Consider the following 14,413-nt stretch of genomic DNA (forward strand, 5'->3'; position numbering starts at 1 on the left):
TTTTACTGAAACTTTTTCTCATCAACCTATTAGTGAATGATCATCAAATGACTGAGAATTCATTCATATTCAAGACTGATTAGACCACCTGCACCAACGGCATTTGTAAGGTGTAAAGAGAGAAGTCAACTGATCGGATACATCACGTGGGAATTGTTCGATAAACAAATCTACATATCAAATACAGAATGTTCGATACTGACTTAATTCAAACACATTTGTCTTCTCATGAAATGTGAACATCATTATTTGTGGCCAGAGAGAGCCGCGCGTCTTAGACTCGTTCCAGTTGTTTAATTAATGTCAGCTTTCTGTGTATTAGAACTGTAGTTCTATCTAAAAAACTAAACTAAATGAGACCAAACATACAACTCGGCCTGTCTCATTTAGGTTAGAGAATTATTTTGGAAGTAGATGGTAGCCTAATTATTATCTATAGTCTAGGTAATTATATGTTATTAACAGTGTCGTTTTTTTGTTTGTTTTTGTAGAAAATAAAATGCATCGGAAAGGATCTTAGATTTGAATGTAAATAGACCCGCATATAATATGTCTAAAAATGGTCATCATTTAAATAGATAAAGACACTATTCGGTGTTGATAGAATGTAATGGTCGCTGTACAGAAGACTGTAAAGGCTTGTGGTGGAGGTGTTGGAGGGTAACGGTTGTTTATGTTGACTCTCACGTGTTATTCAGAAGTCGTTGTGTTTAGCGGGTTATTCTGTTCTACGCTGAGCTAATAGGACAGATGTGGAGGGGAAACACGACAGTCATTGAAACACATTGAAAACAGCAGAGTAACGATTTTCTTGGAATTTCTGTTCTCCGCCGCTGTTTTTTTTTGGGGGGGGGGAAGTTTTGTTCGTGCTTTACAGCTCCCAATACATAACCTTTACCACAATTAAATAAAACGATTTGTTGTGGTGGCTCATACATGTGCCCTCTATTTACGCAATACGCATGGTTTCTAAACTTTTCATATTAAAATCACGTTTTAAATAACCTAAAAAAAAAAGCGTTCATTGGTTTGAAAATGGATCATGTTTGTCACTCTTGTTATTTCTGTGTTTCCCAAGAAAATGTAACCATTTACAACAACAACAAAAAAGGTATAGACTATCTGTATGTGAAGTGTCAGACGCAGGTTGCGGTGAGCTGTGCTCGGTCCCTAGTTGCTATCCAAACACAAATAAACAGAGAAGAACATTGGAGTTGATCAGTACGAGAAGGCGTGGCGGAGGGCGGGCTGAGCACGCCGAGTGCCCCGAGTCCTGAAAAGTGAAGGGACTTGTGCTCTTCAAGCCCACTACAGCCCAACTCCGAACCGAGCAGAAACAGAGCAGAGTACGGGTCTCCTGCGCTTGGCGTCGTTTGAACTCTATATAGTGATCGTAACTTTTTTTTTACCCCTCCCGAGGACTTCTTTGCCCCACTGTGCGCAAAGTATAACGAGTCGCAACAGATCTGGTTCTGCGACAGTATGGCGATGAGACTTACATGGTCGAAGTTGGAAAACTTTAGCTAACTTTAAAGTGGAGTTTTTGTCGCCTTTCTTATTAAAGGCATTGTGGATTATTGGAACACAGCAGAACTAACTGCGGAGTGACCTTTGGCGTCTGTTTATTGGGGGTAAGATTATGTTTCCATGATAGTTGCTCTTTAATAGATTACATTACACTTGTGTTGAAACAGGTAGTGATAGTTCTTGACAATGAGATCCCGAGTAGCCTACTAATTGATAGTTCAAACGAGCAAACATGCTGTCAGAATATACATATTTGACAGTGTAAAGTTACGTGTCAAAAATACAGAGACTACAGTAATATATAGAATAGCCTATCTCAGGGATCATCAACTAGATTTAGCCGCGGGACGATTTGCTCTTGAGGGGATGGTCAGCGGGCCGAAACATAATTACAAACAATTTGTAGACTGCAAATTGACCGCAAGAACCACAAACGGATATAATATTTGACTAAAACATAATCATTTCAAACATTTCAAACCTTGCTTACGTTTATATAAGGCCACATATATATGTATATTCTGCGTGGGAATACTTTGGAACACATTTCCAAAATTAAAATTACTCGGAGCTGATTTGCTGTTGTTTTTTTTTAAAACGTATTTTATGTCAAACAATAAAAAATAAAATAAAAAAAGTGAATAAATAAATAGATTGGTGGGCCAAATAAAATCCCAGGGTCGCCAGTTGGGCAACCCAGGCCTATACGACACAACATGTATGGCTTGTCATTAAACTATTACGCAAAGGCTATAGGTTATTGTAAAACTACAGATATCCTTATCAACATGCATGCTGACCGGAAGTTTTGTTGCATCTGCCCATTTCTGACTAATATCCACCTCACCATGACTTTTAAGACAAACTGTTTATGCCCGTTCATCTCATTGGCCAGTAAAGAGTTGTCCTATATGCTTGTGAACATAAAAGTAGCCTGAGAACAAGGACCAAACTCTGCCCTTTCTCTGTCCACGTGTGAACGTATAGCTAGCTATATAGGTTACACACAGTAAGTAGCCTGTTTTATGCAAGTCAATCATCTGTAAATTAATAACCTAGCATTTACTCACTGACTTTAACCCGTGTTAGAATCAACCATTCCATTGACTAAAGTTTAAACTAACGTGGGAAAACTGCTTATATTTGGGTAAAATTCGATTATTGTGAACGAGTCGTACTTTTCAGACGAATGCTCAGCGAGGGTTGTCAGTTCTCGCTGGTTTTTATGCGCAGTGGTATCCTGCTACAGTAACTTATAGAAACGTGAAACTCAAAGCACTATCAACACCTCAAAAACCACACTGCACCCAAAACGGTAGCTGTAAATGGGACGCTCTAAAATATATTTATAAATATATTCAATTCATGTTCACACACAGTCTAAAGTTTTTGCATTTTACGCAAGAAGGTGAACATTTAAAATTGTTTTGAGAGGAACACTATTTATTTACACCTCAAAAACCCCCACAAGGTCTAAACAAGTATCGTGCGTGGAGAGAGTGACACGGTGAGCTTGTTCGTGGGTTTGGAAAGCATTTACTTTACAACTTGGTGTCATTACACCCACTTGGTGCATGTAACCCTCAGTCATTTAACAGTCCCGTAATATTACCATACAGTTCTCATAACCTCACACCATCTAGCCGTCTAACGTCTAGCCGATGTACAAGAGTATTTACAAAGGATGTGCTGCAAATAAAGTATTTCTCTGACGTTGCAAAATGGTGATTATAGGTTACAACAACATTCTATAATCGGTTTTGGGACGAAATTTACAACCAAAAGTTAAATCTAGTTTGTAGGCCCATACACGCTTTTGTTTTCAGAGATAAACATCGCTCAAGGCCTTAAACATGACTCCAATAGCCTAGAAATGGATTTTACAATAAAAATAAAATGGGGGTAAAGTTGATTTTAGGAGATAAGCAAAACCCTTTTTATATGCTGTTCTCTATTATAACACACCTAAAGGGAATAACGCGTCCGACAACGTGCGGCAAGATTACAAACTCCCAAGTCTGTTGACGTAATAATACATTTAATTAGGCCCGGTGTGTTGTTACACACGGCATTGGCGAATGTAATGGCAGCATTAAAGTAATGAGTTGTTTTAATGTATCGTGGAACATTTCATTGGGAGTGACAGCATGCACAGTCGAGCGCATCGAAAACAAAACGTCTCCAACTTTTTTTTTATTTTTTTTGGATGCATAACATATATTTATGTTATTAGAAGGAATAACCATGTGCTCTAGAGAAGAAAAAAAAATGAACGAAATGTATTTTCACCAGCCAAACATTCAATTTGCAGTACCCACGTCTTTTTACACTTTGTGCGCACACACACAAGAATAAGATATATAGAACGCTCTCAACATGTCTCGATAACAACATTCTTTATAACCAAATAGGAATCGGTTCGCCTTTAGACGGTGTGCAAATCGTACATCTTGAAGCAAATTAGTCCCTGTCCTTGATTTCCACAATGGAAGTGAAGTATTAAAACACTGAATGTGAGATAATCCAATATCAGCCCTTATTAAGGCCGTTCTCACGACGGTTGTAAATTAATTAAATGTCGACTAAGGTCAAACGGTTGGAAAAGCTCTAATGGAAAACAATTGGCAGCATTGTGCAAAATGCACAGAAATAGTCATTAACTCTATGCTTGTTTTTACTGTTTACTTGCAGTATTTTCTAGATCTATATTGTGCCATATTGTGGGTTGATGATGAACTCATATTCATTTGTATTATTCATGTCTCCAACAGGACCTTCAACGTGGTAGAGTTGTGCCGAGGCCTTAACCGTGAAGCCTTTCGCCGCCGAGATGGGGAGCAAAGCCCTGCCCGCTCCGATCCCTCTCCACCCGTCTCTCCAGCTCACCAACTACTCCTTCCTGCATGCGGTCAACGCATTCCCGGCCGCGGTCGAACAGCTCCAGGGACTGTACGGCCTTAGCGCGGTGCAGACCATGCACATGAACCACTGGACACTAGGCTATCCGCACATGCAGGGACTGAGGTCGACTATCACAGAGATGGCTGCCGCTCAGGGCTTAATGGATCCCCGGTTTACCTTCACGGGGCTACCGTTCGCCGCACACCTCTTCCACCCCAAACAGGGCATTACTCACTTTATTCCCGGGCTGCACAAGGACCGACCACCGCGCTTTGACTTTGCCAACCTGGCGATAGCTGCCACCCAGGAGGACCCGCCGAAGGCTGGGGATCTTTCAAAGTTGACAGCAGGGCTCGGAAGCGCGATATCTGAGTTCAACAAACTGTCGCCTGATAGAAAACCCACCCGGGGAAGGCTTCCGTCAAAAACGAAAAAGGAATTTATTTGCAAGTTCTGTGGCAGGCATTTCACCAAGTCATACAATCTTCTGATCCACGAGAGGACTCACACAGACGAGCGGCCTTATACCTGTGACATCTGCCACAAGGCCTTCCGAAGACAAGACCACCTGAGAGACCACAGGTAAAAGAAGCAGTGCTCTGAATGTCTGGGATGATGTCGCTGTTGTTTTCTTTGAAAATAGTAGTGGTGTGTACGGAATAGCGTCATGTCATGTTATGATCGCGTTTTATTCATATTCATTTGACTTTGTTCACAATTCCAACATTGTAACGCACTGAAGACTTGTTTTTCTCCATATGTAGGTATTTTTTTGTAATAACTATGTTGCGTGCACTGTGTAGAGTACGACTAGTCCGTATTCCGAGAGGGCGCTAAAAAGCCCTTTTACGCACAAGAACACAGATCAAGTCGCACTACAGGCAGCAGGCACTTCTCAGCAGGACTCAACCGCCTTGGAAAAAAAGGCCACAAAGAAGAAATGCAGTTCTAATGAAAGGTGTTCCGTGTTCTAACCGCGTCTTCTTCTCTTGTCTTCTCATTTCCAGATACATCCACTCCAAGGAAAAGCCTTTCAAATGTCAAGAGTGTGGGAAAGGATTTTGTCAGTCTCGAACTTTAGCCGTTCATAAAACATTACATATGCAGGTGAGTCTTCCATCCAAACCTAGATCATCTGCCATCGTAACACCAGATGTATTAACACCATGTGATACCAAATGTGATTCAGCAAACTATATGGGGCACGAGCTCACATATCTGTGTACTCGTGTTATTATTACACGCGTCATGTCTTACTGCAGACGCCACTGATCAAATTCGGCATCTTTTCTAAAAACCTAAAAAAATATATATACTTATTTGGATTGCCTGTATGTGTGTGTGATTGTGTCTCGACTATGTTTGGCATGTATGGCAATAACTGAATGATTAGGATAAGCAGTTTAAAGAAATATAGGCTAGACCTACAGCCGTTCATTTTGTCAGGGCACAGTTTACTTTCAGCACAATGTCAATACCTGATTGAAGATTCATATTATAATACAATACATATATATTTAGCTAAATAAACTAAAGGGAATAATCCTTTGCTTGCTTTAAATCTAAACAGGAATCTCCACACAAATGCCCCACATGCGGAAGAACCTTTAATCAAAGAAGTAACCTGAAAACTCACCTTCTCACCCATACAGACATCAAGCCCTACAGCTGTGACCGCTGCGGAAAGGTGTTTCGGCGCAACTGTGACTTGCGACGGCACAGTTTGACGCACACTCCTCATCAGGACTACTAGCCAATCTGAGAAGGCTGATGAACAGCCAAAACAAACAGACAAACAAACAAAACGGACGTTATTAACAGAGGAGACAACAACATCGACGAAACGTTTTATTTTTCTTCCATTGAAAGAATATAACAAACTGAACCGTGGACAAGCAATGTTACAACGGAGTGATGAGCAGTACAGCGCGTCAAGTGAAAGCCAAGGAGCCCAGACAGAGACAGACCGCTTTTCCTGCCTCTTCTACCTGTAGAGACAGTCCGCTCTTCCTGCCTCTTCTACCTGTAGAGACAGACCGCTCTTCCTGCCTCTTCTACCTGTAGAGACAGACCGCTCTTCCTGCCTCTTCTACCTGTAGAGACAGACCGTTCGTCCTGCCTCTTCTACCTGTAGAGACAGACCGCTCTTCCTGCCTCTTCTACCTGTAGAGACAGACCGATCTTCCTGCCTCTTCTACCTGTAAATATCAAGACTTTTGGAGCCCATGTAAATCATGTATTTTTTTTGTATTTTTTTGTTGTTGTTGTCCTTGAATTAAAACGTTGTTTAAAAAAAACAACAACCCTAATGTTTAAAGTATGTTAAATTGTATTTTAGAAATAAAGCAAGTTAAATATTCCCATTGGTAAAAAAAAAAAAAAGTATTTTGTTTTTATTTTGTTCTTTGCTGCGTAAAAAGGGAAACGTATTAGTCATGAAGTGGTGGAATGAAAAGAGAGGTGAGATCCACCACCTTATCGTCTTTAACACAAAAACATACTTCATTGTGTACACAGGGTGACAACTTGTTATTTTAACACGCTTTCTGATTGGAAATAAAGGAGGGAGGATGTAGCTTTATAGTAGAATAAAAAACACGAGCTGGTGCACAACCCAGAAAAAAATATATTTTGTTGTGGCGCTGACTAACGGGCGAATAAACGATAAACTATAAAACAAATAAAGAGAGTCACGCGCTCCATCTATAAACTCCTAGTAATGTATTGTAGTAACTACACGCGCTCCAGCTATAAACTCCTAGTAATGTATTGTAGTAACTACACGCGCTCCATCTATAAACTCCTAGTAATGTATTGTAGTAACTACACACGCTCCAGCTATAAACTCCTAGTAATGTATTGTAGTAACTACACGCGCTCCATCTATAAACTCCTAGTAATGTATTGTAGTAACTACACGCGCTCCATCTATAAACTCCTAGTAATGTATTGTAGTAACTTATAGTGAAGAAAATAACTATAATAATTGCATAAATATCACAGTAGTATTACTACAGTAGTATTATTATTGGTGTTACTATCATGGTGGTAGTATTATTACAGTAGTATTACTACAGTGGTATTATCACAGTAGTATTACTACAGTAGTATTACTACAGTAGTATTATTACGGTAGTGTTATTACAGTAGTATTACTACAGTAGTATTACTACAGTAGTATTATTACAGTAGTAGTATTACAGTAGTATTACTACAGTAGTAGTATTACAGTAGTATTACAGTAGTATTATTCCAATAGTATTATTACAGTAACATTATTACAGTAGTATTACTACAGTATTAGTATTACAGTAGTATTATTACAGTAGTATTACCACAGTAGTATTATTACAGTAACATTATTACAGTAGTATTACTACAGTAGTATGTTTTACAGTAGTATTACTACAGTAGTGGTATTATTGTTGGTGTCACTATCATGGTATTAGTATTACTACAGTAGTAGTATTACAGTAGTATTACAGTGGTAGTATTACAGTAGTATTATCACAGTAGTATTATTACAGTAGTATTATTACAGTAGTAGTATTACAGTAGTATTATTACAGTAGTATTATTACAGTGGTATTATTACAGGGGTATTACTACAGTAGTAGTATTACAGTAGTAGTATTACAGTAGTATTACAGTAGTATTACTACAGTAGTAGTATTACTATAGTAGTAGTATTACAGTAGTATTACCACAGTAGTAGTATTACTACAGTAGTAGTATTACAGTAGTATTACAGTAGTATTACTACAGTAGTAGTATTACTATAGTAGTAGTATTACTATAGTAGTAGTATTACAGTGGTATTACTACAGTAGTAGTATTACAGTAATAGTATTACAGTAGTATTACTACAGTAGTAGTATTACTATAGTAGTAGTATTACTATAGTAGTAGTATTACAGTGGTATTACTACAGTAGTAGTATTACAGTAATAGTATTACAGGAGTAGTATTATTGTTAGTGTTACTGTCATGGTGTGATTAGTAATAGAGTATATTCTAATTATAATATGATCCTATCTATATGACAGCTGACAGAGGCTCATTAGCCGTTCAATTAGCAGCATTAGCTGCAGGGCAACACGTCATATCTGATATCTTTATCTCCACCATGGCCTCTGATCGCTACTGATCGTTATTATACATGAAAGAACCTGCAAAGTGGGCCCACAGTGGCACGAGGACACGCACAATTACACAGAAGGTTAATTTTTTAAAATTGTTTTTATTTATTTAACCTCTATTTAACTAGGCAAGTCCGTTAAGAACACATTCTTATATACAATGACGGTCCCCAACACATTTTTTATGCTAAATGAAATACATTTGTTTTGAAAACATGTATTATTATAATTATTGTTATTATAATTATTGTTATTATTATTATTATAGATCAAGTATTACAATTATTATTATTAGGATATTGCTATTACACTACTATATAATTGTTAAGTTTTACTAGTCGCCTATCGCCTACTGGTATTCAGTTATAGTATGTCGGCCTGATATAATCTTTGATTTCCTTAATCGTCTAATTTCATATTGTTCCAGATCAAGACAATGTTTGAATGTCTTTCCACCAATCGTTAAAGAGACAACATCTTTGATCAAGTGTAGACGCAAATAATAATTAACATGAACATCGCTGCTAATGCTAAGACGTGTCAACTCTTGGAAACGAAATGCGTAAAGCCTCCAAAGATTTTGTAATTTTCTAGAAAACATATTTTTTGTTTCCACGTCCAAGTGCTCCGGTTAAAACAAGCGTGAGGAAATATAGTGTTATCTCTCTCTCTCTCTCTCTCTCTCTCTCTCTCTCTCTGTCTCTCTCTGTCTCTCTCTCTGACTCGCTCTCTCTCTGTCTCTGTCTCTCTCTCTCTCTCTCTCTCCCTCTCTCTCTGTCTCTCTCTCTCTCTCTCTCTCTCTCTCTGTCTCTCTCTCTGACTCGCTCTCTCTCTGTCTCTGTCTCTCTCTCTCTCTCTCTATCCCTCTCTCTCTCTCTGTCTCTCTCTCTGTCTCTCATTGTTAAAATATATTCAGAACAACGTGATCGTTGAATAATAAGAGATAGGGCCTGACTTTTGACCCGGAAGTACTGTTGTAACTCGGTCAAAATGATAGGCCTACCTCCTATTTTCAAATCAAAGTTTATTGGTCGCGCTAGGCCTGCACAGATTTGCAGATGTTATCGCAGGTGCAGCGAAATGCATAACCTAAAAAGCAACCGCTTTCGATTGGTTCACTGAATTGAGCCCCATTCTACTGCGGGTGCAACAGCTGACAGAAGTAGTCGTATTTTAGGGCAATATAAAAACAATAACGCAACAGCGACAACAATGGAACCCATCGTGACAATAATCAGAAGCATACTACGGATGGAAGACAACTGGTCCTGTAATCCAGGCCTACCTTTACAATTGGGCCCCACGGGGCCTAGTAATAATCGTGTGTATATTATATCAGGCATTTCATTGATAGGAAATGCTAACAATAATCGACATTTCAATGATATAAATTAGAATTATGTGATACTATTTTTCTATTTGATCTAAGTGTCCTTTTTTTAAATGATTATAGTCTGTAACCATTTTGTTTTGATAACCAGGAAAACAGGACACGTCATTGTCAACTTAATTTAGAATTAATGGAACAAATGACCTACGGTGCTTTACTCTTAATAATACTAATAATACCATTACAATATAACAATATTCTTACAGTTATTTTTTTTTTAAACAATTTTTATTTTTAAACAATATTTTAGTAATATATGTAATAACAAAACACACATTTCGGATTTTAAAAATTAGGCCTATAAGAATACACTTGAATAATTAAAAACACAACAATTAACTATATATTTTTAAAATAAATATTTAACACAACTAACAGCTCTCAATGTCGTCTGTAACACATCGTAATGTCACCATCCGTGTCTGTTCTTTCAAAAAGAAGTTCGATATTCAAAACACACACACACTGAAAGCTCACGTCATAATCAAAAGCTATATTATGACGACTGCTTGGCAACAAGTGTGCTAAAACTAACCCGAGTAACAAACCCCTAAACGCTGTATAAGTGAGTTTGACGTTTAATCGGTCTCCACATTTAAACCCCTCCTATGTAACTCCGCTCCGAAGCTTTCCCATTTCCAACAGGGAAAATAACCTTCTTGGGAAGGTTAAGCTGTAGCCTGAAACGCCATGGGGAGCCCGAAGATTTAGGGTGAAACTCGAGGAAAGTCGATCTTAAAAGGAACAAATATAGAGCTGTCCGATGTCCTGCCCGTTGACAGGAGCGTTCACAAACGGGACAGTATTTTCACATATTCTCAGACCTCTTTACCAGTCCATTTGCTATTCATTTCTATTGGTATTATAGCCCTTCGTGTTTTGAAGAAATGTGATTGTTTTTAGTCAAACACTTAAATCCAGTGGGCATATCCTGACTTTATTTGCAGTGACAAAGGGTTTCTAATATTGTGATTGGACATCAAAGGAGCAGCTACATTGACTATTGGCTGGAACAAATCCTCTCAAAGGAGCAGCCACATTGACTATTGGCTGAAACAAAATCCTCTCTTTAAATAATTTCAGTGCGAGGACACATGTTAGCACTAAACCCACGCCAAGTCAGTGTACACGTCATCGGGGCTAAGAATGGGAACTCACATGTCTAACTGAAGAGTCAAAAGTTACAGTATATTAGGGCCAGGGTTATTTTTGGGGCCAGGGTTAGGGCCAGGGTTGGGGCCAGGGTTAGGGTTGGGGCCAGGGTTAGGGCCAGGTTTAGGGCTGTGTCCTCACTAGCCTTATCTCACTGAGAGAGGATAACAGCTAAGTGCTCAATAGCCTCACTTACCCCTGACTCTATATATCAACAGGACCTGGCGTTGGACAACCCTAGCTGACACCAGGCCTGTTTATTATGCACCAGACTTTTATTATGGTAATATAACAATAGATACCAGAGACCTTTATTCTGGAATAAATAACAAACAAGACAGGACTATGTTAGTTATGCATTTTGTTACATAAAAGGAACGTATATATTTTTTTCATTAAAGAGGTAATCAGTATTAGAAACAATAACAAAGCGGCCTCCCCACCCCTGGTTCAGGTAACCAGCTGAGGGATGAGCAAGGAGAAATGGAACCACTCTCAAATTCATAGACAGAACTGTGGATACAAGGAACCAAGACCATCCATGATATCAACATATGATATTTTTAACCAGAGGCTATAATAGTTTGTTTACATTTTCTGTATTTACAATTTTTTTTAAACATTTTATTTAACCTTTCTTTAATTAAATAAGTAAACATTGGATTAAAACAAGGTTACAGTGCCTTCAGAAAGTATTCATACCCCTTGACCTTATCCACGTTGTTATATTACAGCCTGAATTTGAAATGGATAAAATGTATATATTTTTTTGTCACTGGCCTACCCACAATACCCCAGAATGACATCACAATACCCCAGAATGACATCACAATACCCCAGAATGACATCACAATACCCCAGAATGACATCACAATACCCCAGAATGACATGAATGACATCACAATACCCCAGAATGACATCACAATACCCCAGAATGACATCACAATACCCCAGAATGACAAAGTGGAATTATGCTTTTTGAAATTCTTGAAAAGTAATTTTTAAAAAAGAAGGAAAAGCTGAAATGTCTTGAGTCAATAACTATTAAACCACTTTGTTATGACAAGTCTTAATAAGTTCAGGAGTAAAAAATGTGTTTTAACAAGTCACATAATAAGTTGCACGGACTCACTCTGTGTGCAATAATAGTGTTCAACATGATTTTATTAGTGACTGCTTCATCGCTGTACCCCACCAGTCGAGCAATGAATTTCCAAAACACAGATTCAACCACAGAGACCAGGGAGGTTTTCCAATGCCTCGGAAAGAAGGCAACCCGTTGGTAGATGGGTAAAAAAAAACAAGCAGACATTGAATATCCCTTTGAGCATGGTGAAGTTCTCAATTACACTTTGGATGGTGTATCAATACACCCAGTCACTACCAAGATACAGGTGTCCTTCCTAACTCAGCAGCCGGAGAGGAAAGAAACCACTCAGGGATTTCACCATGAGGCCAATGGTGACTTTAAAACAGTTAATGAGTTTAATGACTGTGATAGGGGAAAACTGAGGATGGGATCGACAACATTGTAGTTACTCCACAACACTAACCTAATTTACAGAGGGAAAAGCAGGAAGTCTGTACAGAATAAAACATATTCCAAAACATGCTTCCTGTTTGCAACTAGGCACTAAAGTAATACTGCACAAAATGTGGCAAAGCAATTCACTTTTTGTTCTGAATAGAAAGTGTTATGTTTGGGGCAAATCCAATACAATACAACACTATTGTATATTATTGTACTATTGCACTATTGTACTATTGAGAGTACCACTCTCTGTATTTTCTTGCATAGTGGTGGCTGCATATTTATAAAAATATATGTATTTAACATTTATTTAACTAGGCAAATCAGTTAAGAACAAATTCTTATTTTACAATGGCGCACTATCCCGGACAATGCTGGGCCAATTGTTCACCACCCGAAGGGACTCCCAATCAAAGCCACATGTGATTCAGCCTGGATTCAACAAACAATAAAATCAGACAATGAATATCCCTTTGAGCATGGTGAAGTTCTTAATTACACTTTGGATGGTGTATCAATACACCCAGTCACTACCAAGAATTACAGGTATCACCTCTTGCACTGAGATGCAGTGGCTTAGATGGCTGTGCCACTCGGGAGCCTGAGTGTTTTGGGTGTGCTTGTAATCGTTAATGACTGGGAAGGTGGTCAGGATAAAAAAAATAAACAAATTGATTTAAGCGCAGGCAAAATCCTAGATGAAAACCTGGTTCAGTCTGATTTTCACCAGACAATGGTGAGATGAATTCACCTTTCAACAGGACAATGGTGAGATTAATTCACCTTCAACAGACAATGGTGAGATGAATTCACCTTTCAACAGGACAATGGTGAGATGAATTCACCTTCAACAGACAATGGTGAGATTAATTCACTTTCAACAGGACAATGGTGAGATGAATTCACTTTCAACAGGACAATGGTGAGATGAATTCACCTTCAACAGACAATGGTGAGATGAATTCACTTTAAACAGGACAATGGTGAGATGAATTTGCCTTTCACCAGACAATGGTGAGATGAATTCACCTTTCACCAGACAATGGTGAGATGAATTCAACTTTCAACAGACAATGGTGAGATGAATTCACCTTTCAACAGGACAATGGTGAGATTAATTCACCTTTCACCAGACAATGGTGAGATGAATTCACCTTTCAACAGACAATGGTGAGATAAATTCACCTTTCAACAGACAAGAACCTAAAACACCAGGATAATTCTACACTGGAGGTGATTACCAAAACGACAGTGAATGTTCCTGATTGGACGAGTTACAGTTTTTATAAAAATCTGCTTGAAAATCTATGGCCAGACTTGTAAACAGGTGTCTAGCAACGATAACAATTACAATTTAACAGATAATAATAATGGGTTGTTCAAAGCTCTTAGAGATTTACCCAGAAAGACTAACAGCTGTAATCAATCTTAGAGACTTACCCAGAAAGACTAACAGCTGTAATCAATCTTAGAGACTTACCCAGAAAGACTAACAGCTGTAATCAATCTTAGAGACTTACCCAGAAAGACTAACAGCTGTAATCAATCTTAGAGACTTACCCAGAAAGACTAACAGCTGTAATCAATCTTAGAGACTTACCCAGAAAGACTAACAGCTGTAATCGCTGCCAAAGGTGATTCTAACATGTATTGACTTAGGGTGTGTGAATTCTTATGTACATGAGATATTTCTGTATTTCATTTTCAATACATTTGCAAACATTTCTAAAAATACTTTTTTCTCCACTTTGTCATGACGGGGTATTGTGTGTA

The 14,413-nt window shown here is 38.3% G+C and overlaps 1 protein-coding gene across 2 annotated transcripts; it reads left to right on the forward strand.

The window, feature by feature from the left end:
• Positions 1–1,135: 1,135 nt before the first annotated feature.
• Positions 1,136–6,327, forward strand: LOC149970171 (protein odd-skipped-related 2-A). 2 transcript variants are annotated; one of them, XM_090228574.1, is made up of 4 exons: positions 1,136–1,631; positions 4,299–5,010; positions 5,436–5,535; positions 6,081–6,327. In XM_090228574.1, exons 2-4 carry the CDS (start codon positions 4,358–4,360, stop codon positions 6,153–6,155), a joined length of 828 nt encoding a protein of 275 aa, XP_090084700.1. In that variant the 5' UTR covers positions 1,136–1,631; positions 4,299–4,357; the 3' UTR covers positions 6,156–6,327. The 2 variants fall into 2 exon arrangements, with proteins under 2 accessions (XP_090084700.1, XP_090084699.1); XM_090228573.1 differs by having other exon boundaries at positions 1,173–1,631; positions 5,999–6,327.
• Positions 6,328–14,413: the final 8,086 nt, after the last annotated feature.

Source organism: Oncorhynchus mykiss, unplaced genomic scaffold, assembly GCF_057628025.1.
Source record: "Oncorhynchus mykiss isolate SJ-2025 unplaced genomic scaffold, ASM5762802v1 scaffold93, whole genome shotgun sequence".
Classification (NCBI taxonomy): domain Eukaryota; kingdom Metazoa; phylum Chordata; class Actinopteri; order Salmoniformes; family Salmonidae; genus Oncorhynchus; species Oncorhynchus mykiss.